Genomic DNA, 23,815 nt, shown 5'->3' with positions numbered 1-23,815 from the left:
CTCGTTCTTCATCCCACGTCGCAATGGCTCCGTCAAACGATGAGCTGACCAAAGTGTCTACCGATGGTATTCCAGCTCCCCGACCCACTGAAAACGCCTGTGACACTAATCAAGCTCAATATATAGGCGCGTCCGAGCTCGTCCAGACCTTTTATCCCGCCCTCACCTCAAATCGCGAATCCATTGCCTCCTTCTATGCCCCAACTCCTTCCAAGATCCTTTTCAATGGCAACACGGTAGCAGACGGCGCCGCAGTCCAAGACATTTTCGTTAACCAAATGCCTCATGCCCACTACGAAGTTCAATCTTTCGACTGCCAGATTATCAACCAAGGCTATCCGACTATGACTGCTGCGGGCGTCAAGCCCCCCGCCCAGATGACTATTAAAGACATGTCGATTCTCGTTTCTGTGAGCGGCTTTGTGCGATATGGTGAGGGCCGCGATCAGCCGCAGCGCGGCTTCAGCGAAACATTTGTTCTTGTCCCCAACCCTACTCAGTCCAACGACCGGGGCAAGCGCCGACGAGACTGGTTGATCCAGAGTCAAAACTTTCGACTTGTGGTCTGAGTTGTGCTGATAATGGAATGCATAAAAATGGATGGAGATAATACGATACTGAAACGAAATTGGGCAACGGCAACATTGGCTCTATTACGCGATTTACAGACTATACGAAGCTTCACCCTGGACAAAATTCTTTGATTTTGCTGCTTGTTGCATTATTTACAAATTAAGAGAGGTGCGATCTGAAAACAAACAAATTGGAAACAAATGTCGGGAATTTTATCCGAAGAAATTCATGACGATATCACATTCACCACCGGGCGATCATGACTTCGAAGTTGGCGGGTTGGAGCCTCGCTGTATCTGCAAATTAGCTTTGACTCTCTCCAACAGCTCTTCTCGGGTGGCGTTTTCATTTGGCAAAAGGCCCCGCTGCGATATACTTGTCAGTGAGTGTGTCAAATATGAAGGATTTCAGGTATAGCATACAGCGCGCAGCCACCTCCTCATCTCATCAACAGTCCAGTTTTCGGGATCTGTGTCGAGTCAGCATGTATATAGATAATGGAAGACCCTGTTTCTTACTTCCTTTGGGATCAGCCTCTGCAGGGAATACATCTGTTCCCCAGATGGACCAAGCTGCAACGGCCGTCACCATGCCCGCGAAACCTAGATGACAATACAACATGAGCTAGAGTTCGCCACCTTTAATCAGTTATTTTCTGTGTATATACCTAGAAATAAATTCTTCCCGTCTTTCTGTTAGCTGTTTATCCATTTAGTTCCTGCCTGGTTGGAGTACCTTGGAGTTCATAGCCCGATCCAGTGGAGTAGGCATCTTGAATTAGACGATAGTATCACGTTGCTTCGATAAAGAGCACAGTATTTAATGAAGAAAGGAACTAGCAGTGAATACCTGATAATCCAGATATGGCAGATGAAATGAAAGTAAAAGTGATATGTTGTCCAAATGAGTTTGGAGACAGATAGGTCACAGGGAGATGCACCGCCACCTGTACTTAACTTAGCGCCACTCCTCCAGGTTACTGCATATATCTATCCATGGCTTATCACATTTCCTTTCCACTGAATCTGGTAGGCGGTCTGATTCTGCTAAGGTGGCCACCACTCGCGCTTATCATAAAGAGAGCATGTGACTTTGAGGCTGATTATTGTGATGGATTTACAGTGATTTGTGGAGGTTCTGGCAACCAACCACCTGGGCACCTGGTGGTGAAGCAATCAAGATACAAAAAATAATCTCGTAATTATTCTACAACAATTTCTTTCAGAAAAAAATTAAAAAAAATTGAAGTGCAAGCGGCGAGGTTCGAACTCGCGCGGATTTATCCAACAGGAAGCAGTATTATTTACTTAAATCCTGATAATAGGTTAGTATTGCAGACTTGTGTATAGGGAAAAACGGGACGTACTGTCGCCTTAACCACTCGGCCACGCTTGCGAAACACAGAGAGTCTGAATCCCTCCTGGTTTCCAGTACTAATGTATATCACCAGCCTCATCTATGTATTAGATCATCACAACACTCTTGAATGGTCTTATATATTGTTTGGTCATTATCAACCTTGGAAGAAAGTCGATAGAACTAACTCTGTGAATTATAAAAGTTATTGGATAGATTTTACTTTGTAGATACATTGTACTCTTTTCATTCTTCCTAGCCCTGGGATGAAGTAAGAGTCGCCTCATGGCGTAGATGTACCTCTATAAAGTTCAAACATCAAACATCTAACCATGTACACTTAATATAGTTTTGCCAGATGATCCTTTGAGTTGACCCAAGCTTTGACCTAAATTTATTACTGATTTTCGAGGTCTTGTGTAATGATTGTATCGAATACTTAATGAAAGAATAGTACACCTGCATATAGCCCTGGAGGGTAAATACTAGGGCTAAAAATTATACACAGTCAACCTAGTTAGAGATCCGACCCCCTGTAAAGAAACATATTGATACAAGAACTGCAGCATTGAGGGTCTCCGGAGTTTGCAGGGCCTCGGGACGCAGGCCAATCTTAAGAGGCGGTAATGTCATGATCTGTGTTCATGAGGCCCAGAGCTGCACGTCTGCACGTGGTGATGATATTGCTCACCACTTCGCGTAACCCCCTCCCCCTCTCTCTTTCATAATTAAAGCAAAAAATTCAAAGTTGACGGCTCGGTTGTGCAGTAAATACCAACTATAGAAAATTGATAGCAGATACTGTTATTGAGCGTGAAATTAACACTCAGGGCTTCCGCCTGCAATATTGATTATCCTGAGCACCTGCCAAGCTTCAGTAAGTCCACTCGAGCTCAACTCCAATTTAGGCAGGAGCTACGCTCTTCTTCATATAGAATTGGAAGGCAGTTCGAGAGGCACAGATAATCTTCTCATGTTCCTTCACTTTCTTCCTTCACTTTCTTTCCTTTCCATCAACCATCCTGTTCCCCCTACCCATTTTCATTTCCTGTTATTCACTCTCAGAATGTCGGAAGTTGCTTGCATGTATCTCTTTGTTGCCTGGGGTGACCCTCCCAGTGAGTCTCTTCCTCGTGAGGTTGCCTTTTCGCACACCGAAGAGGAGCTTGCTGAGTCCCTGGATTACACAAAACGCAAGTATATAGAGACTTATGGCCCCATCTCGTCCAATCCTCGATCTCTCACTTTTATTCGTGAGTCCTCTTTGCCAATGGATCCGTCTTCTGAGCCAGCACGATGGTTCAAGGAAAATCTGCATGAAGCTCGGCGGGACGGAAGGAATGTGATCGTGGTGATGAATGGATTTGATGGGTTGACCACCAATGAGATTACATTTTATTGTTTGTTTCAGGAGCATGCAGAGCGGATGAGGATCTGTGTGTTTGGCGGCGAGCCACGTTCGTTCTACGAGGTTAATATACGGGGTGTGCTGGATTGTCTCATGGGGAATATTGAGCAGGGCGAGCTCGACAAGTCAACTTCCCTCTTTGTCAGATGGTTCCGTGTTCTCCGTGCGATGGAGCTCAATCAGCTGCCCTGAGTCATCGCCGCAATGCTCCAGTCACGATAAAAATTGTTCTTGATCGTTGACAACTCATGAACATGTTCTCACACCACCGCGGCCAGGAAAGATCAACAAGGCGGATCAGACAATTGAGGGTCAGGGCTTGAATGACTCGCTCATTGTGCACAGGTCGGTTTTGATGTCGCTGGTTTACGGCCACTGCGGAGGAAGATTGCAAAGGCCCCGAGAGCTCCTGTGGCATGAACGAATGTTTTTTTTGTACCGGTGAAAGCCTCTTGTCAGAACTTGAGATATTGTCGCAACATTGCGTCCTTCGGTGCGTCATTATTAAGTAATCTTGAAGGGTATAGAGTACAGGAGATAATGGCTGTGTCATTTGTATGTACACTTCAAGGATGAGTACCTGCTGATAGGATGACGGACGCTGTTGGGGTTGATATTGTGCATGATTCCAACGACAAATTCGTTCATTCGAACTTGAATGCCCAGTCTTGTAGTATATAGTCGGGATATAGCGTGGTCGTGAGACAATTTATGTGAGATCTGTGCACTGAATAAACCAATACTTCCTTCTCTCCAGTACTACTAGCTGATTGTTGATCAATATTTCTAAGATCAATAGGCCACCAGTGCTCTCACTTGACTAGAGAAAATAATAATCAAGAAGATGCCAGAAATAGGTGGAAAAATGTGGGGACGAATGTGTAAAACAACGTGCAAAAAGACGTGTAGAAAGACGTGCAGGAGAGTAGAGAATCACGTACAAAAGGGCGGTTGCAGGTGGATATCTTGGACATAGTATATGCTATATGTTCAGCTTGAATGCTTCAAAGGTTGAGGGGTGAGATCTCTAGTAGTAACTGGGTTGACTGTATATAGTATTTAGCCCTAACAAAGAGGCATGAAGCGGCATGCATGAACCCCGCCTTAAAGCCAACGTCAATCTTGCACCAAACAACCTTGGAAAAGATAAAACAGCTTGCCCATATATCACCAATTTTTTTTCAGTCACCACAATGTCTGTTCATTTCTCTTCAGGTTGACGTATAACATCACTAGAGCAAGATGTATCGTAGAGTATGAGCTCCCCGCACCCTATACTATAGTAGTTGTGGCGGCCCAAGTTGACCTCATCGACCGTGTACTGAAGAGTCTGACCACACCGTCTAAGACTCGCAAGCTATAGATTGCACTCATTGTCGGGCTCACACACGCCAAGTCACCACTGGCATGTATCAACTCATCACATCATTACGCGTGATACAATCGAACAGCGAAAAGCCTCAACCCATAAGCTTCATTTCCTACAGTTCGCCACAAGAGCTTACTCTCTCGCACTCCATTACTCCTCCCAGTGCTCCACTGACTCATTCGGGCTATAAAGGCCTATATTATCTCCCCCCTTTCTTAAAAAATACCATTTTTGCCTTAAGTGACCGTAACTGTACAAATGGTATCTAGCCCTGGAGCCCTGGAGAACTACTTGGAACATACAGCACCGTGGCTTGCGCCTCGCAGAAGAAACTGGTTCACTTTCATCCAACGAGTTTCCGCTGTATGGTTGTTCGTTATAGGGCTCAATGTTTCTGCTGAATGATTGTGCCCACGGCCCGCCCCGTCCCATAGTTGCAGCCCCACGGGGACGCACATCACCAACAGAAAGCCAGCAGCCAAGATAGAGAGAAGCTTAAGAAATGAACGAAATCACCTCCAGCTGCACGGAATATCGTCGGTCCACGGGTACTTACTTGGGGCCATATTAAGGTATCTTTCTTTCATACTCGTCAAACTTTATGTATCAAGGGACGATACTGCGGCCTCGGTATGCCCAAATAGGTACCTACTAGTAGGTATATCCATGAAACGAAACTGACCAATTGACATAAAGGGTCAGGAAATTGGGTTAGGAACAGATCAATCGTCACATGTCCACGGGTGTCAACCTTGAAATGCTGGCGAAGACTTATAAACGGACATCTCCCAGACTTTTTCTTTCTTTCCTGTTCTTCCCAAGTCACTACCATGTCTTCTTCTGACCCTGTCTCTGGGTCTTCATGCCGCGCGGGGCTTTGCTTCAATCTTCAGCAATCCCTCCGGCGTACGAGTTACTCCGATTGCCCAGTGTGCCGATGAAAGCATTTACTAACTTAATAGGGTTCATCTTTCTAGCCCATCACTATCAGCATGGGATCATCCCCCATTGGCGCCTCCGAGCCCTACATTTCCCGCAACGCCGCCCTCTACGGGAGCGGTTTGGGCCTCCAGGTTTCACCCAGCCCCGGGGCCCTCTCCTGAACCAGAGGAGCCCCCCTTTGCCTTTCCATATGTCTTTCCACTTGGTTTTCTATAGATGAATACAAGGCTCCGATGTGTTCATCTTTCCCCTCCTATCCTTCAAATTTCTTGTACCTATTTCTTATCTGATCTGATATTAGGTGTACAGAGCTAATAATGTTTAGCCTGGGCAAAATAACCCGCAAACTGGTGTTTATTTTCTTCTTCCTTGTATATACTGCTCATCGCTGCGTCACTTCCATAAAATTCTCCCTAAAGATTTTACCCAGTTTTACTTAGTCTTCTATTTCATAGTATGCAAATGAAGTCGGTTTAACACTTTATCTATTTGTTATCCTATTCTGTCCCAATTCTCAAGCTGTCTCTCTCACATTTTGGCACCCAGACATCGGTAATGCACAATGAGTGGCGTCCCTCGATTGTTCAACCAGTATGCCTATTTTATGAAGTGATATTTCCCACGAGAAGATGCAACAGGATCTGAAAATCCTTTAGATATTTTGAATGATGTTGAGTCGGAAGAATATCGCAAAAGGGCCCCGTCCGTCGAGCATCTTTTAGTGCCATCGATCGACGTGGAGGGTGCAAACTTCTCCAACCCTTGGCTATCATCTTGCTATTATCGAGCAGGCAAGTTATTTCTGATCTCATCAAAACTCGAAATTAGAACTAAATTATCCAGTCTTAAAATCTTCTACTACCTCGGAGTACAAACTCACAGGGATTGGTGCAAGAATGTCTAAACTTGATAAGCCTTTTCACGCCCCAAAGGATAAACATACCGCAATATTATGCGCTAGAAAAAAGACACCAGAGTTCAATAACGCACAGTTCGCGCATTTCTCTTGGGCAGAAGGGGAGCTACCAGAGCACTGCCAAGGCAAATATACTGGATTAATTTTTCACCCTCACTGTTGGGAGGTCCTTGGTCACCTTCTTGGGAAAGAATGTATTGAGACGATGCTTGGTAAAGTTATTTGAGCAGCGAGGGAATATCTACGCAGCTAAAGGCTAGAGTATAGTATATCATGGACCATTGGCGACGATTCCACCTTTTGGCAGATTAATGATCTCGGGTTGGTCATGCGCACAATGGATCTCTCGTATTATACAGAGATGTGTGATATTTTCCGCAGGCCTTGGGTTGTACCAGAAGTCCAAAGTGCAATCAAACTAGCTCGAGAAGGGAGAGTAAAAGCTAAGATAAACTCCTGTCTCAGCAGACTTCCACTAGAAATTGTTCTTCTAGTCGTTGAGATTCTTTGCCCTTTAGTATACACCCATATTGATATTCAGGATACGCGAAATATGTTATACGTATTGGCATTGGACCTGCCACGGTCTTTTTGGGAACATCGATTACAATCGGACCGTGCGTTACTATTCGAGCTAGATCTGTTAACGTAGACCAAGACCGATTCCAATTCCTTGGACTGGCAAATCTTAGTGCTGAAATTGATGGAGCTTCTTGTGGATAGGGATTGGTTTCTATACAGCGGCTTAAACAGTCGTGTACGATTACTCCGACCACTGGAGGGGATGATAGCGAAGGTTGGTGAGCTTTGAGGTCTTCTCGCTCTGGGGGCGCTCGCACAAAAGCGGCGACAGATCAGACAGGAAAGCCCCACCCGGCGGACAAATCCCTGTGTATAGCTACCATCGCAACATTGGCGTCTTTGTGTACTTTCCCAATTACCAGAAAACATTTTGCTTGAAGGAAAGTTCCACCGTACATATGTAGCAACCGTGTAGCCTCCAAGTAAAGTGGTTCATCATGTAGTTCCTCGCCTCCACGGCTACTTACCACTACTACAGCACCTCCTATCTATATCTCGTCTGGTCAACACCAATTCCAATGTATATTATTCCGTTTCATTGAGCTTCAACATGGAAGCTATTATCTTTTTTACTTCGGTCACATTCATGGTTGCTATTGGAAGCGCAGTCGTGCAAGGGTGAGTGCAAATCTCCCCACTTGACCTCTCTGAACCATATCCTGACGGACGCCAGAGTACTTTTCTGGAAGCGCCATCGAATTCAGCTTCACATCACCAACAAGACGCCTTCAATTAATAGCCGAGATTTAGAAAATCAGGATTCCGGTATACACCACCATCATCTTGTTACCGAACCATCACCCTCGTTACAGATGCGACAGGAGAACAGAGGTGCTCGCCGGTGGCCAGGGGCAGCGTATACCTTTGATCAGACGAATCCTCGTTGGTCGGGAGTAGGCCAATCCATGGGGACTGATCGACGACACATGTCCAATCCTTACATTCCTGGTCCTGTGATGCCCATGCCTATGCCCATCTTGGAGGATATACTCGAGCGGAGCCCGACCCCAGCAACAATCAACCATCTGACACCCGCCGCCAAATCACGTGATGAACAGGGCTACATGGAGCCCAAACCCTAATGCTGATCCACACAACGCCATCTCGACTGTCATTCCTCTCCATTGCAACTCCAATCAGCATCAATCGTCAATATGCCTCGCGAAGTCTCTGATATCAAGCAGTTCATCGAGATCTGCCGCCGGAAGGACGCTTCCTGTACGTTTCGCCTGTTTGGGCTCCGCCGAGGAGGAGAGGAAGCTTGTCAAAAGATGAATTGAAGAAATATCCGAGAACCGAAGACTAACCATGTATATCGAATTTACAGCCGCCCGGATCAAGCGTAACCGCAAGGACCAGCAGACCAAGTTCAAGGTCCGCTGTGAGCGCTTCCTCTACACCCTTGTCCTCAAGGACTCCGACAAGGCCGACAAGCTCAAGCAGAGCCTTCCCCCTGGTGCGTCGAACCCCACAATTACACCCGCCCTTTCTCGCCTACACTCGTTTCGAGATGCAATTGGAATTCCATGTCTCGTTGATGTCGGATGGATTATGGCATACCCTTCATTTCAGGAAACCGACTTGTGAATTCGTACTAACATTTTCTTTCTCGCCACAGCTCTGAAGGTTGTCGACGTCTCCAAGGGTGACAAGAAGAAGTCCCTGTAAATTCAGTGACTATGGAATAAAAGGAGGCTTGGAGTGCGGTGCGATTGGTTGTCGATGCATGCAAGAGCAACTGTTGGAGGGACATACGGCAAAGGCTTGAATCTCTCTGCGGGCCGACACGGGGATGGTAGAAAGGAAAACAAGATGTCATCCTTGCGTCTATAGACTGCTGTGATAATCCACTGGTCAGACGAACTCGCTTTTTCCGGACACTCGAGGAACGCTTTTGTCGGAGCTTCCAGTCGCTACACACCAATGAAAAAAACAGTTGAAATATCCTTACTGGTCTTCTTATACGAATACTGCTGGGGATTACCCCTTGTCCATCGCTATGGCATCGATGCCTATGATTTCTATGACTCGATGCACTCTTTCATTATGGCCCACGCCCCTTAGAACACTTTTGCCGCCAAACCAAGGTTGCACTGTATCTAGGGCTCTACGTAACCAACAAGGCAACCTAGGCTTCATTCAATTCTTTCACCCTATAATGTAGTTATCGTAGCTTCTATTCTAATTGATCTCGACAAAGGCCCTAAAAGGCAGCCAACAATGTAACAATGAAAGCCCGAGACGCTTTCTCGAGTTTCAGCCACATTTCTTTCAAGGCATTGTTTCACGAATAGACTGAGCCGGCTTTTTGTGAGTCGCTTTTATGAGAAGCGCCTGAAAAAGGGATTCATTTGACAAGGCCCTTTGTCGGCTATTTTGCAGGGATCAATGAACCCAATTCATACATAAATAAAGCCTTTCCTCGGTATTTGGGCCACTCATCTTTCCTTACAAAAAAACAAAACAAAATCTGCTACTGTACGACTACTAACTCAAATTTATCATTCAAAAGCAAGCTTCCCGTCTCAATATGGACGGATTTTTCGGGCGTAGATTGAGGTATGACCGGGTTGATCTCAACGCGACCGAGTCTGAGCTATACGACATGAACCTCGTACAAGAACTTATAGTAGATCCAGACGCAGATCCAACTTCAATGCACAAAATTGGCCCCTTTGAAGACTCAGACCTTGAAAACGAAATTGACTCCCCTTTCTCTAGCCAGTCTACATCCTCTGTATTTTCAGACTACGATCTCGGCGACGCACCCATGGATAGCATGTTATCAGCTTGGCTGGATCAAGTCTCTACACAGGCCTGGGTCACACACAACGCACTATGCGATCTACGGGTAACATCGCAAGCAGGCGATGATTTTGGCCAATCTATACAGGCGTACTTTGCTCATAGCGGATACGTTCAGCAGGAACTCAAGCACGCCTTCCTAGGCACTTATCGTGACGCACAGCGCAATGGCCGACAAATTCCTTACGATGGTCATTTCCCTATTTCAGGATGGTGGGATGAAGATCCAGATGTTATCACAGGTGCAGTTATGGATGACTGTCCGGAATGTCTTGATTTAATGTGTCATCTATTTCCAGAGCTGAATTGTTATGGATGTAACATGTATGGGTGGACTTATCTCTCTATCGCTATTGAATGTCGATCAGTGCGTATGCTTGAGTATCTTTTTAGGAAAAACGAGCCTGCGGGGGCAACTACTCTTATGATGTTTCTAGGTGCAAATGCAACACAGATGACTTATCCTGCCACCCCTTGGTCGATTATAGCACGGAAGCAAGATCCCAGATATCTGAAGTATATACTGGATCTGTGGGAGCCTCGTCTTGACTTAAGTATTTTGGACACTCACACTATTGACACGTTTCTCACAGAGACGGAAAAGTTCGATCTTTGCGTATTTGCCACTTACGATCTAGCTGTTCGACTTGCTCGATTTGGGGTTCATCTTAACAACGTGATTATAACGGATATAGATCCTGCTGACCGAAATCACACTTTGGGAGCGACATCATGGCATGCCGGAGGTCTCAATGGATCTGGTTTCCTCAGATACCTGGAGGAGTATTCCAGGCTGTCTAGAATAGCGCCTGATTCTGGAGGCCGAACTCCCCTTGATTGGGCTTACTATATTAACAATGGTGATAGTATAACTTGGTTGGAGAGTCGTGGTGACGTGGCTGAACTTCCACATAATCGCAGGACAACTAGGCCTAGAGCCCCAAGATACATTACACAGCTTTTCCTAGACTTAGATTGGTCCTAGGGGCGCGGTGGTATGGCTGAACTCCCTGCTAATCGGAGAACAGCTACATCTAGAGCCCCAAGAAATATTACAGAGGCTTTCCAAGACTTGAGCTTTTCTTCTGGCAATGAAGATGAAGCGCAAGATGGTTATTTTTTATCATAGTGGGGGGTTTCTTTTTGGCCATCCCGTACGGTTTTCTACTGAGCGACTTTTTTAAAAGCATGGTTCTGGGGTTTCAACACTGAGATTGTTTATAAAAATTTACATAGAGCACATGAATCGATCTGCGCACTCATGATCTATCTATTATTCTTCATTGAAAGTACTAAGCGTATTGAACTAGCCGCTTCGAAAAGTATATCAACTTCTACATTGTTTTAATTCCACGGTTTAATTTAGAATCGCGATGTCTATTCATATCTCATTAGTACAACAATTGTCTAATTTTCAAAATCGACATTTATACTCTAGATACCTTCATACCCAGCCTCTACTCCTTCCGCTCATAAGCTAATTCAACATACCGCTCAACCCCAGCAGCAGCAAGACTATCCGAAACGCCCTGCACGCCCAAATCCGCCCTCCTCAACTCAAATTCTCCAAAGAAATTAGGCTCAACGGATACCTTCACAAAGCCCAAAGACTCAAACAAGGCCAAACTCCTCGAATTATCCTTTCCAATCTTCACACTCAAACAATGGAACTTCAACTCCTGACCCTGTACAAGCTTCTCCTTCTCTCCAGCTTCAAGGCTCCCCACAAACTCATCCAAGATCCTCGCCTCTTGCTCAACAACATACCGCAAAAAGACTAACAAAGAAGCCTTTCCGAAGCCGTGTCCTTGGTTCGCTTTCTCGGCAATCATAAGCTCAATTTCTCCGATCAATTGCGGAGGTGCGTCACCTTCGTCCCCGTCATCCACACGGAGGAAGAGATTAATGTCGCCGACCATATTTTGTGCTGCTTCATCTTCTGGTACGAGGTGGATGTCTGTTGCGTTGATTCTTGATTGTGATACAGGACGGCAGCTGATGAAGGTTAATTTATCTGCGTCTTGGCGCCAGCTGCGTTGCATGGTGTATTCTTCTTCAATGGTTAATGGTTCTGAGGCGGTTGCTTCTTGAATTTCCTAAAACTAGATTGGCCATGTGATTTTTTTGTGTATTTTTTAGGTTGTGTTTATTACCTCGTCCTGCATCCATTCATGATAGCGGGGAACGTGCCATGTTGAGTATGGGACCAGAAGGACCTTAGAGGTCGAGATTGCTAGGTTTCATTTGTAAGTGTTTGGCAATGTGGATGACGGATGGCACATCTTGGTGTATTTATTGTCTTGAAAACGCTTGGGGCATATAGATTGGGATATGGGAGAGAAAGTGCGTACCGGTCTCGGCGTTGAGCAACATTTGCGGAAGTGTATGGGCTGCCTCCTGACTCTTATAAACTTGGTACAGTCTTCTGGGAACAGGCAGCTGAACATACAGATATGTGCTTTGTGGCTGCGATTTATAGAAAGTTGCGAAGTCGAGGTTCCGAACTGAATCTTCCTCCTGGTGTGGGGCAAGTCTGACATTTCGGGTGTCGGCTTCCCGCGTCGGTGCGATATAGATCTATGTGGACTTATAAATTAATTGTTTGACAGCGATTCCGGAGGATCCCATGATGAAACATGTAAAGTCATGTCATTAGCTACTTTGGGGTATGCTATCTATGAAATCATTTTTTCATCCTCGTCTTCCTCCTGGCTCGCGAAAACGCCGAATCGAACCACCTCGACTTCTAGAGTCTCAGAATCAACCAGAATCAACTCCCCGGTTTCTTTGAATCGAGGGATAGCCAAAAGACGTACACGAGGTACAGAAGCCTCGGCAGAATTATCTGGTATCTCGGTGTCGCCTGCATCTAGACGGAGGGGAATATCACCCTCAATGACGGCGGTCTTAAATGAAGGTTGACATCCTGTAAAGAAGAGATGCGGGCTTTGCTCAAAAATGTATGGTTCAATCGTTGTGAATGGATACGACCCTATTGCGTTGTTAGCATATCGGACCAAATAAATAATAGAATGCCGTATCAAGCATACAAATTGTATCTGGGGCAGTGGGAACACCGATCCGCCATCGGAGCATTGCTTCCATTACTTCCATACGAGCCTGTGAGTCTTCTGATTCTTGACTCATGTCTCTATCTTCATCGGAAAAGTCGAGGTAGCGCAGCGCATCCTCGACATTTTGACCACTTGTACCCCATAAACGCCAGCCTTCCACTTCGCCTTGCCACGGATTGGTGACACTGTCAAACCAACCGACTGTGCTCTTGTCAGGGTGATCGGGCCCATGTGGCGGAGGCGGGCAGTATGCTCTTGACTGCGGGAACAATGCACGATGAAGACCCTGCTGAGGAAGCGCGACATTTGCTGGATCTGTCTCACCAGGCATCAGAGTAACAGGGATACTTGGCAAGATCTCCGCAAGGAAATTATCAAGTCGTGTGATCGGTTTCGCATTATAATCAGCGGCAGAGTAGCGGTACGTCCTGGGTTTCTTTGGATCTATCACTTTCTTTGCGATTGAGTCACCCGCTATAATGAGTCTTGAGATCTTTGAAGCGTTCGACGAAGGGCTGTTCTCCTCATTTCCTGAGAATCCCGTGTATCCAAGAAGATAGTCTGTTAGTAGATCCAATGCAAGACCGTCGCTCGCAGCACCCGTCAGACCTAGCCCACTAATAAAGGCAATCTTGCTCGATTCCTTTGCAGCCGGTTCTTTTCCACTCTTTTTTGATTCTTCGCCGGACTTCTCCCATCTCTCGGGTTGGGGAGCCAGGTCTGGGACCTTAATGTCGATGACCTCAAATACACCGTCGGCATTCTCTGTTCCCAACGCCGTCACAGTAATACCAGTTGTGAGATGAACGGTTGAAAGATAATGTCCACCTAAGCGAACGCGACCGGATGCGTCCTCCAACACAGTCTGCGTCAAGCCTGGATTGGCCGGGTCGATGTAGGTAGGGCGGGCAGCGGGTAAAGGATTAAATCTCTAGCACCAGCGTCAGAAATATACAACAATATCAACTTGTCTATCCGAAACACACCTCTGCGGTAAGGTCGACAAGAATGTTTGGCTTCAATGGCATATCCATGTACACCGTACCAGTTACCCAGCACAATTGACCCTGTCGCACGTCGAGTACTCGGTTAACGTGAAATGCACGTTCGCCGGCGATCTAATAATAAACGTCGACTTGTCAGCTTGATCTAGCATTGGGTAACCATAAATTCCAGCAGGCAAGCAAATTTCCGTACAGTGAATCCCTCCCATGCTTCTGAGGCCAGTTTTTCTGTCGCAGGCTTTAACCCTGCAAGTCGCATGTGGTAAATATCGCCATATTGCTGCTTGTACTGCCTTTCCCAGCCAGGTGGGAGATTAAATGTATCGAGGGGCTTGTAGTTCGAGGGGCTGCGAAAGGTCTCTTCACATTTCTCGTCGCTATCCAAACAGAGCACATGCAATGGTCAGCGGACAGCGGAGGCCTGATTGTCAAGAATCAAAGATTCTTCAAGAAGAAAGACATACCTAGGAGGACGGAGAAATCCAAAATCTTCATTAGGCGCCATTTTGCTGGTCGAGATTCTTGATTTCGTTGCGTGGAAGAGTTAAGTGATGCGGAAACACTGACGCGCGAACTCCACGCGACCGCGTCCAATTACATTGCCGCTTTGGGTATCGCTCCTTGCACTGCTAGTGGCAGCGAGTTGGTTATTTCCCTTCAACTGGATAAATTTCACAAAATGCTTTTTGGAGATAGCTTCCACTATAAAATTTCTCATAATTCTCAATTTAGTCCAAGTTGTGATTGCCTAGCTCTGTTAAGCTAAGTTCATCACTCATGTAGCATATCGTTTCACGTTGGAGCAACAGTGTCTCATGTCAACCACCAGAGTCGGCTATATGACATCGGTAAAAACCAAACCTAAACCGCGGCGAGCTTAAGCAACTAAATAAAGCAATTGATTTTTAAACAGATGACCGGCAATCTTGAAAAGTACGAGTTCCCCAGGTGCCAATGTATAAAATCTGCATAAGCTGATCCTGGAGCATATGCCTCGGTCCGGCTACGCACAGCTTCCCCGCATTCAAATGTTCAGCAAAACCAACATCATTACACACTCCACAAGGACCATATATACTTCTCAATACCCAATCTGAAACATATTAACTCAATGAGACTTTGAAAATCTCGAATCACTATTGGGAAATTGAACGAAGTGAAATTACCATATTCCGAAACGAAGAATCCGTCATTACCAACCAAAACCAAATCTCCAACTCCAACTCCGCCACCAGCCACCTACAAAAAATGTCTCTCCAAACTCCGCTATGCTCTCTACTTAAAATCCAGCACCCGGTCCTTCTAGCTGGAATGGCTCGCGCCTCTGGAGCTCCCCTCGCAGCTGCAGTTTCAAACGCAGGGGGTCTCGGCACCGTAGGCGGACTAGGCTACACACCCGACCAACTATCAGAGATGCTAACAGAGCTAAAATCTCTGCTGCGCGATCCTTCACTACCATTTGGTGTGGATCTAGCTCTACCACAAGTAGGCGGAAGCGCACGCGCCACAAATCACGACTACACACACGGCCAACTAGACGAGCTAGTTGAGGTAGCTATCTCTCATGGTGCAAAGCTGTTCGTCTCGGCCGTTGGCGTCCCGCCCGAGAAAACTATTAAACGATTACATGAAGCCGGACTCCTCATTATGAATATGGTTGGAGCTCCTAAGCACGCGGAGAAGGCGTTCCAGCTTGGAGTGGATATTGTTTGTGCGCAGGGAGGCGAGGGTGGTGGACATACGGGAGATATTCCGTTCTCGGTGCTGATTCCTGCTGTTGTGGATGTTGCGCGGAAGTATAAGAGCCCTTTGACAGGGCAGCCGGCGCAGGTTGTCGCGGCGGGAGGTATCAATGATGGACGAAGTCTTGCGGCGTCGTTGATGCTGGGTGCATCTGGTGTGTGGGTTGGGACTCGATTTGTGGCTTCTGAGGAGAGTGGTGCGAGTCGATTACACAAGGAGGCTGTTGTTGGGGCGCAGTATGGGGAGACGAAGCGAACATTGGTTGTTTCGGGGCGGCCGTTGCGCATGTTGCCTAATGATTATGTTAAGGAGTGGGAGAGTCGCCCGGCTGATATTGCTGAATTGACGGGGAAGGGAATTGTACCGATGATGCATGATCTTGAGAATGAGAAGGATATTGATATGCCTTTCTTGATGGGTGATGTTTCAGCAAGTGTCAAGGCGATCAAACCAGCTGGTGTGATTGTGAAGGAGATGGTTGAAGAAGCTGTGGAGGTTTTGAAGACAGGAAATTCGTACATCACTAGTGGGCATGCGAGCAAACTTTAGATCTATATAAGCTTACGGTGATGTGGACATAGTAGCATAATCTTTGATTGTTTAATATGACATGTACTTGTACAGAAACATTTGGATTTCTGAAATCGTGATTGAAACACTGCAAATCACAAAGTTAACCTGAATTTCCTAGAACATCACATCATGAATTAGACATCTACCACGTTATCTCGGTAACAGGTAAACCTCTAGGAGCATCCAGAAATGCTGTTGTCACATTGCAAAATTGAGTCACCATCGAGTCTATTTCGTATCTTAGTGCATCAGAAAAAGGTGGCTGATTAAGGAACACCCTTGAATAGCAATTAAAAGTGCAAAAAAGTGCAATGATGTTCATGCCACAGTACTTCCAAATCAGGAATGACGAGGGACCCTGGTAATATGAACAGCTTGCAACGAAAGAAAAAAAGGGGTTGAAGAAATAGTTGATCAATGACACCCATTCAGTACAGGATTCTTCGAAGCGCGGGCTTCAAGAATACTGGGTGGCGGAGGTGGGCCAAAAACAGGGCGCTCAGAAGGTGCGTTAGCGTGAGGGAGAGTACGATCATGCTCATCAAGCTCCCCTTCCTCGCTGAGATCCTCCTCATCTTCATAGTCGTCGTCGTATTCACTCTCCGTGCCTTCGTCATCGTTTTCTAAGTGGTCATCGCTCTCGGCTAATCCTTCTCCACGGCCTTGAGCCTGCATACGGCGGCATAAAGTCTCAAGATGTTGACACTTTCGTCGCCATCGTTCCAGATCTTCTTGGTTTCGAGTGCGCTCTTCTGCCATTTCCAGGATATTGCGATTCGTCTGTTCGTGCTTTCGGTTGAGAGTGTGGTTTTCCTTCTCCAATCGCTTCGTTTTTTTAGACATCTCTTCCATTTCTTTGCGAAAAGTGAGAAAGAGTTCATTGCTATTGTTCAAAGTATCTTCGACCTATTATATGCGTAAGTCATAGTCTTCCGATAAGTTCAAAAATATGCGGACACTTCCGTACCTGCTTAAACTTCTCGACATAAATGTTGAGCTGGCTGCGCAGTTCCGCTTCCGTGTGAGAGAAAGTAGAGACTTGCGCACTCAAGGCTCGTCCACGGGCAGTCTCATTCTCTGCAGTTCGGCGTTGGTCCTCATACTTGGCGGTCAGACTTTGGATTTCCGCATCCTTGCTACGCATAAGACCCTTGTAGTGCAGCTCGCGCGTATCGAATTGTTCACTGATGGTCTTCAGCTTTACACGAAGCCTAAATGTTGGAGGTAAGTATGGTTTCCGACGATATAAATGTGTGTGTTCGGCGAGGGGCTGGCGTACGCTTCATCGAGATCCACATCCACCTTCTCACTACGAGGGTTCCCCTTTGCAGCCATAACATCCTGGATATCGTAGAGGAGGGAGTCGAGTCGTTCATTTACAATCAGCCGTGCCTTCTTCTCGGTGTCTTCGAGTTTTTTGTTTTCATCCTAACGCCGTTTAGTGACCAAGTCGCAACAATGGCAGTGCCATTTGAGATTCTGTGTCCCCTACCTTCACTTTCTTATTCTCTTTAGTCAACTCTCGGCACAACTTCTCCAGCTTGTCTTTCATAGTCACGGTCTTGTTCAATTCGGATTTTCCCTTCTCTTGATCCTTTTGGAGTTGATCAGAGCGTTTCTTGCTCTTGGAATAGTCCCGGTCTAACTTCTTCATATCGGCCAATAGCTCGGTGTACTTCTTGGAAACAGCCTCGAGGCGGGTCATTGGGGACTCGATCGTATTCAACAGTTGGTTCAGATCACGAGTTGCCTTTTTGACTTCCCGTTCTATAAATCCCCAGTCAGCTTTCTAACTTCAACGGCCAAGTAAAACACGTGTGCAAGTTCTGAGTAAGTGGTATCGATATCTCAAGCGACATAATATATCGCAAGAGGCCGAATCCGGTCATTACCACGCCATCACACGGTGAAGTTTCACGCACCAATCTCCGCTTCCTGTTCCTTCTCGCCTACGGCATCTTGCTCCAACTGTGAGATCTTGGCGGCCAGTAATTTGGATGTCTCGTTGGGATCGGCGACTTTCTTCCCCTTGTTCTTCTTCGCCATGGTGGTTGACGACATTTTGCGCAGGGTATTTGAAGCACTGCGTATTCACTGAGGTCTTGGTCTGGGTTCTTAAGCCTCGCGTGGCTGGTACAGATCGAAAAATTGTGCGGGTTCGGGGTGGGTGTACTCGGAGTGGGAGTTGCGGGTTCAATCGTGGGTGAGGTTGGTGAGAAGTGAGGGGATCCCAGAGGTAATGTCGACTCTGTCAAGAGCAGCACCTCTGGGGTAAGTTGCGAGTAAAGAGCCGTATGTTTCGTTAGGGCGGAGGTCAATGGTTCCTTCTTCGGAAGAGAACTCGACGAGGGGGATTTGCCTTAGTCATCGACCCAGCCGCACGACCAGCCACACGACTCAGCGTTGTTCCTGCACATTTACTATAGTGATCTTTATTGGAGCAAACATTAACATCTGTGCTGAAAGTATTTCGATTCAGTCCACAAGTTCCTCGTTTGCATTATGGAGGGCCCATCTACTCCGGCTGACTTAAGCCCCGATCTGATCCGGTTGTGAGGTCATACTCGAAGGTATCGCACTCTTGTACGAATAGTTAAAACATTTGCTTAATTTGTTTAATTCTAAATTATATTACTTTCAATACATATTCATTCCGTAATTCGTATAATGTTAGTTGAGTTTGTTCGAATTTAGTGTTGTAGGGGACTCTCTGCCCTGAATAAATTATAGATGTAGTAAATAGTAGTCCGGGCGTCCGGGCGTACTGCGACTATAGGAACTGCCACTCAGGCTCTTGTATGGGTGTAGGTTTCACTCGGTTCAAATCACTATTCAAAAACGAGCTCGACAAACCATTAGTAACAAGCCTCTTTCCTCGATATAGCCTTGAAGTTATCACAAAATATACAGCATTCATAATAGCCCTTCTTGGCCTGAGTAAAACAGTCTAACTGCACATGTGGAGACTACCTGAATCCTTGAATACTCATTTTGAGGTAACAAGGGATCTTCCCTGTGTGATTATATTATAGAGGTTAACGAGAGTTATAGCTATATTCATAGATTAAACTTGAGGAGTTGAATCAGGTTGATCTCCATACCAGCACTACACATATAGACTAACACGAAATCACCACTGTCCACGAAAATTTTTACTTGAATATTCGAACCGCCAATATCTATTTCTTGCTTCTTATGAGTCCATACTTTGCCTTTGTACATCATATCTTGGGACGCTAGTCTCACAATATCGATCAACGTTCAAGATCACTATGGAGCCCGATTCATAGTTCATGGTCTCAGATGGTTACTACATACTTCCGTATACTCAGAGCCATGGGTGGGAAACAAGGATCTATGTGATAATTTAAGCACTTGCCATTAGAAGCTTAAAATCACCCCATAAATGATATATAAAAAAAATCCAAAATAGTCTTATTTTTGAGATTCCAGACAGACTGCAGTGGAACCTAACCCCGGATAATAAGCGGGCCCGCTTAGCCCCGGCTCACGTGGCCTCATAGATAAGAGGTGCCATCAGTAGGCACGGACTTTGCTTTCGTTCCCCCCAGATGTGACCATTGCCAAGCAGCATCATGAATAAACAAAGGTCCACGGTATTGGGACCTAAACCGACAAAAGCCTGTGGTAGGTCATAAATTTCTCAAATAACAAAGATAAAAAACACAGAACTGACTATGTAGCCAGTGAATTGTCGGCGACTGAAGGTATACACGATTTATTTCCATACAACAACGAAGAAAACGCATTGAACTTTCCTTCTTAGATGAGATGTGAAGTTTCAGGAAATCCACCCTGTCGTCGATGTCGACATACCCAGACGTCATGCGTGTTTAAGCCTCGGGCCAATGTATGTCCAAGAAATGGCCTGTGTGTGTATTCCACGAAGCTCATACTTACTTTTCTGCAAAGGCATCTGCTATTCATGATCTACTCGACGAGCAGAGAAATGATCAAGAGAATATGCATCCTGTATTGCGGGATCAACAGTCTATATTGGATCGACTAGACCGGATTGAAGCAGCATTGGGAATCGACCAAGACATCCTCGACAGGTCTAGTTCTCAATATTTATCAAGAGAAGAGAGCAACAATTCAGTACCACTACAAGGAGCCTGGGATTCTCTTGCCCATTTAAGATCTATAACACGCCCCGCTCAAGATGAAAGTACATGGTCTCGATCGACTGTCAAATGCCTTTGGACTTCGTGAGTCTGTAGGCTCTCTTGCCTGACGTACTGAACTAAGATCAAACAGATTTCTTAATAATTTACCTCTTCTTCACTTTTTGAAAGATCGCGATGTATTTGACTCACCAACCCCTTTGCTTCTGGCTTCTGTTCTTTATATCTCTGCTCTTCACCACCAATCCTCTGAGATGGGCTCATTGGCGTCGGGTTATTTTTCAGCAACTTGTTGCGCAGTAGCTGAATTAGCATCTCCGTACGCGAGCCCATCTCTCACCATAATTAACGACGGTGTAGCCAACGAGAAACAAGCTATGCCTCAAAATAAAGGGAAAGTGGCATTCCATAATATCCTCGGCTTGATAATGGCAAGTCTAAGCTCTGAGGCCTACGTCGACACTACTGGCTCATGGATTGCAATGGGATACCGACTGTGGCTTGATAATTATTTCCACGAACCCGGCGATTCAACAATAGACTGGCGTGGACTATTTTCTGGCCTTCAGGTAAGCGACGTGCCTGAGAAAACTGTTACAAAATACTAATAACTCTTAAGGTGATAGACATTGAACATGCATCAATACATATGTCCTATCCTCTCATGCCACGGCAACCGCCAACACTTGGCATTCAACGTTTAGACAGCCACCAAGGACATGCCTTTCAAGGACTCGCGGAGATGATGCACCTAGGACTCAGTCACTTTGTTGGTAGAGGACTACCTACAATATGGTGCTCGATAAATGCCGATATCTCCGACGGCATTACATCTGTTCGAAGCTCGTTTACCGAGCAGGACTCCGAGGTAATCAGGCTTTGGGCCAGAAGACTCGATGACTGGCTTGTTCGATATAATGGAGCATCCCGTAAGTCCAAATTTCATGCGAAATAGCCCAATGCGAAGCTTAGCTTATGGTGTTTTCCTTCCAAGAGCCATCTGCATCCGACAGACAAGGTATCTTGATTCTGCTACAGTACCATTTACATAAACTCTACGTGCTTTCAATATATCATCCCGCTCGAGGGTTCGATCTCAGCTCGGCAAATATCACCCCAGTCGAGAGACATGAACTCCTCGTGTCAGCGCGGGCAGTGCTACGATTGCGCCAAGACGATGCCAGCATCTGGTCCAATTGGGACTTAATAGTGAGTATTATTACATCATCTGTTTGAGTAGCTTGCTAATGTGTGAATTTAGATGATTACTTGGGCTGCTATTTTACTTCTCCGTGGCGTAGAAGATGGCATGACACATCAAGATGGTATAGTACCCAAACATCCACTAACTTCCATTCTCCCCAATCTAACAATATACAGATTTACATCTTATTCAAGCCCACCTCCGCAGCCTCAAAAGAAGCTATGAGCCCACAGCGAGTATACATTCTGTATTATCCCAACGTCTTGAATCCAGCATGCAAGCAATGCATACACCACCAGACACAAGCTCTGCATTAGCCTTCCCAGGCCCCAGCGCGGATGATCCATGGACCATCTTCGATCATGACATAATGTCCCTAGCTAATCCTCCCTGGTTATTCGAAGACTCTACCCAGTTTCAACAGACCGATAAGTCCATCCCCGACGGCTCGGTAGGATTACCAGGTGTTCCTTATGACTCCGGTCTGCTTGAAAGTACAGCTCAAAGTTTTGGAACATACATGGAATAGCATTCATTAAGAAAAAGAAAAAGCATATAAAAAACTTAAACAATAAAGCGCAATTAAAGCTCCTTGTGTCCAGATGATCCCTTGAATCAACATCCAACCTTACTGAACTCTCCTAACAATAAACCTCAACTTATACGCCTCCTTCGAATCCTTATCCGGCCTCACCCATTCATCCATCCAAGCCTCAACCTCCCACCCCGTCCCCGTCTCAGCACTAACCCTCTCCCAAAGCCTCTTCCAAGTACTCGGATTATGTCTATAATGAGCAGGCTGATCTTCCCCCTCCGGATCAGGAGGCTCAGTACTTCCAGCCTGCCTCCCCACTAAAAGAGACCCAGGCACAGCACGAAGTAAACCGATAAGCCTCTTCGCAACAAGAACTTGCTGCTCGAATGTAAACAGATGAAAGAACGAGGCAGCATTGATAATATCGACTTTGTCAGAGAGCTCTTTCACAAGATCAGAGTTATCATCGAAGATATCACCGATTATGAACTTTGATTTGAGCGCTGAGTGATCTGCGAAAAGGTCGTAGCCTATTTTGAAGAAGTCATCGTGTAGATCGGAGCCGTAGATGTTTTCTGATGGGACGCCGTCGTAAACCTGGTTAAGTTAGGAAGATAACATGTGTTGATTGTTATTTTTGAGGTGGACTTACGAGGTGTCGTAGTTCTTGGCCGAGGGCACAGCCTACATCGAGGAGCTTTTGGCCTGATTTGAGACGGTCGAGGATCTCGGGGTATGCGGGGGATTGGGGGATGCTCATGTCTAGGAAGCGGAAAGACCCGATGCAGGGGTATGGAAACTAGATGTTATTAGCATAATGATAGTCGAGGTCGTAGTGGTTTCTAGCTTACCACCTCGAAAGCTCGATCCCGCTAATTATTGTATATCATTAGTAGCTGAAAGTTATGTGTGTTTGGGTTCTTTAATCGCGAATTGACTAACCACGTCCTTTACATGTTGTAGAACATTATCAGGCGGGATATTGCTGTAGTTTAGAAGAATTGTCTTTGCTGGCTCGGGGACTTCCTCAAATTCATTCAGATACCACGGTAGTTCTTGCGGGCGCTCGACCTTGGCAAGCCTGGATCGTAAATCAGAGTTGGGCTGAGCCATCGCGGAGACCGATTGACGGTATGCGGGGTTGTATGAAGTAGCAGATAAAGCAGATAGGCAGATAATCCCTTATGTTAAATGGATATTACAAGGCAATTGACCAGGGAAAGTTCTGCTCTTTTAAGTGATGATAATATTTTCCTAGTTGACGGGTTGTCTTCTGCTCGTGGGAGGGCATTGCGGAACCGGCGTTGGATATCAATCGGGGTTGTTGTCGGACCTCCGAACAGCCTCCGCAGTGGGGCTATTGACGACAACAATGGGAAGTCGGGGCATATACTTTTCTTTCAAAGCAAAAATTAATATCAAAATCTAGGGAAATCTGACGCTAGAAGTAGACTTGTGTCTAATTGAAACAGCAAAAAAACGCAGTAGTTCATTAAAACCGAATGGGTATCACTGTAGAGAAGCAAACCATATATCGTACAGGGTATATTCGTAACACATGATGAGATAGAAGCCTCCAAGCCCAA

The 23,815-nt window shown here is 45.9% G+C and overlaps 11 protein-coding genes across 11 annotated transcripts; 7 read left to right on the top strand and 4 right to left on the bottom strand.

The window, feature by feature from the left end:
- Nucleotides 1-23: 23 nt before the first annotated feature.
- On the top strand, nt 24-569 carry N7478_008586 (putative nuclear transport factor 2 domain protein; the record flags this gene model as incomplete). The annotated part of the gene is made up of 1 exon (XM_056924800.1): nt 24-569. One exon carries the CDS (start codon nt 24-26, stop codon nt 567-569), a length of 546 nt encoding a protein of 181 aa, XP_056777526.1.
- Nucleotides 570-2,995: 2,426 nt separating this feature from the next.
- On the top strand, nt 2,996-3,529 carry N7478_008585 (uncharacterized protein; the record flags this gene model as incomplete). The annotated part of the gene is made up of 1 exon (XM_056924799.1): nt 2,996-3,529. The coding sequence occupies one exon, from the start codon at nt 2,996-2,998 to the stop codon at nt 3,527-3,529; it is 534 nt and encodes a 177-aa protein (XP_056777525.1).
- Nucleotides 3,530-7,696: 4,167 nt separating this feature from the next.
- N7478_008584 (uncharacterized protein) lies at nt 7,697-8,228 on the top strand (the record flags this gene model as incomplete). Its single annotated transcript, XM_056924798.1, has 2 exons — nt 7,697-7,764; nt 7,886-8,228. The coding sequence occupies 2 exons, from the start codon at nt 7,697-7,699 to the stop codon at nt 8,226-8,228; spliced, it is 411 nt and encodes a 136-aa protein (XP_056777524.1).
- A 72-nt stretch (nt 8,229-8,300) lies between these two features.
- N7478_008583 (60S ribosomal protein eL38) lies at nt 8,301-8,814 on the top strand (the record flags this gene model as incomplete). The annotated part of the gene is made up of 3 exons (XM_056924797.1): nt 8,301-8,364; nt 8,474-8,602; nt 8,765-8,814. 3 exons carry the CDS (start codon nt 8,301-8,303, stop codon nt 8,812-8,814), a joined length of 243 nt encoding a protein of 80 aa, XP_056777523.1.
- An 862-nt stretch (nt 8,815-9,676) lies between these two features.
- N7478_008582 (uncharacterized protein) lies at nt 9,677-10,757 on the top strand (the record flags this gene model as incomplete). The annotated part of the gene is given in 2 exon segments (XM_056924796.1): nt 9,677-10,627; nt 10,647-10,757. 2 exon segments carry the CDS (start codon nt 9,677-9,679, stop codon nt 10,755-10,757), a joined length of 1,062 nt encoding a protein of 353 aa, XP_056777522.1.
- A 651-nt stretch (nt 10,758-11,408) lies between these two features.
- N7478_008581 (uncharacterized protein) lies at nt 11,409-11,993 on the bottom strand (the record flags this gene model as incomplete). The annotated part of the gene is made up of 1 exon (XM_056924795.1): nt 11,409-11,993. The coding sequence occupies one exon, from the start codon at nt 11,991-11,993 to the stop codon at nt 11,409-11,411; it is 585 nt and encodes a 194-aa protein (XP_056777521.1).
- Nucleotides 11,994-12,626: 633 nt separating this feature from the next.
- N7478_008580 (DNA-directed DNA polymerase delta subunit POL31) lies at nt 12,627-14,534 on the bottom strand (the record flags this gene model as incomplete). The annotated part of the gene is made up of 5 exons (XM_056924794.1): nt 12,627-12,943; nt 13,002-13,956; nt 14,012-14,143; nt 14,223-14,406; nt 14,494-14,534. The coding sequence occupies 5 exons, from the start codon at nt 14,532-14,534 to the stop codon at nt 12,627-12,629; spliced, it is 1,629 nt and encodes a 542-aa protein (XP_056777520.1).
- Nucleotides 14,535-15,277: 743 nt separating this feature from the next.
- Nucleotides 15,278-16,321, top strand: N7478_008579 (NAD(P)H-dependent flavin oxidoreductase; the record flags this gene model as incomplete). The annotated part of the gene is made up of 1 exon (XM_056924793.1): nt 15,278-16,321. One exon carries the CDS (start codon nt 15,278-15,280, stop codon nt 16,319-16,321), a length of 1,044 nt encoding a protein of 347 aa, XP_056777519.1.
- Nucleotides 16,322-16,759: 438 nt separating this feature from the next.
- N7478_008578 (taxilin) lies at nt 16,760-18,406 on the bottom strand (the record flags this gene model as incomplete). The annotated part of the gene is made up of 5 exons (XM_056924792.1): nt 16,760-17,251; nt 17,313-17,556; nt 17,625-17,773; nt 17,838-18,112; nt 18,268-18,406. The coding sequence occupies 5 exons, from the start codon at nt 18,404-18,406 to the stop codon at nt 16,760-16,762; spliced, it is 1,299 nt and encodes a 432-aa protein (XP_056777518.1).
- Nucleotides 18,407-20,528: 2,122 nt separating this feature from the next.
- N7478_008577 (uncharacterized protein) lies at nt 20,529-22,223 on the top strand (the record flags this gene model as incomplete). Its single annotated transcript, XM_056924791.1, has 6 exons — nt 20,529-20,574; nt 20,662-21,059; nt 21,110-21,419; nt 21,578-21,699; nt 21,752-21,815; nt 21,871-22,223. 6 exons carry the CDS (start codon nt 20,529-20,531, stop codon nt 22,221-22,223), a joined length of 1,293 nt encoding a protein of 430 aa, XP_056777517.1.
- A 99-nt stretch (nt 22,224-22,322) lies between these two features.
- Nucleotides 22,323-23,342, bottom strand: N7478_008576 (uncharacterized protein; the record flags this gene model as incomplete). The annotated part of the gene is made up of 4 exons (XM_056924790.1): nt 22,323-22,826; nt 22,882-22,991; nt 23,081-23,101; nt 23,168-23,342. The coding sequence occupies 4 exons, from the start codon at nt 23,340-23,342 to the stop codon at nt 22,323-22,325; spliced, it is 810 nt and encodes a 269-aa protein (XP_056777516.1).
- Nucleotides 23,343-23,815: the final 473 nt, after the last annotated feature.

The sequence above is a fragment of the Penicillium angulare genome, assembly GCF_028827245.1.
Source record: "Penicillium angulare strain IBT 27051 chromosome Unknown utg000005l_segment0_segment0, whole genome shotgun sequence".
In the NCBI taxonomy this organism is placed as follows: domain Eukaryota; kingdom Fungi; phylum Ascomycota; class Eurotiomycetes; order Eurotiales; family Aspergillaceae; genus Penicillium; species Penicillium angulare.
Note: the sequence above shows the minus strand (reverse complement) of the source record. Positions and strands in the feature narration are given on the sequence as shown.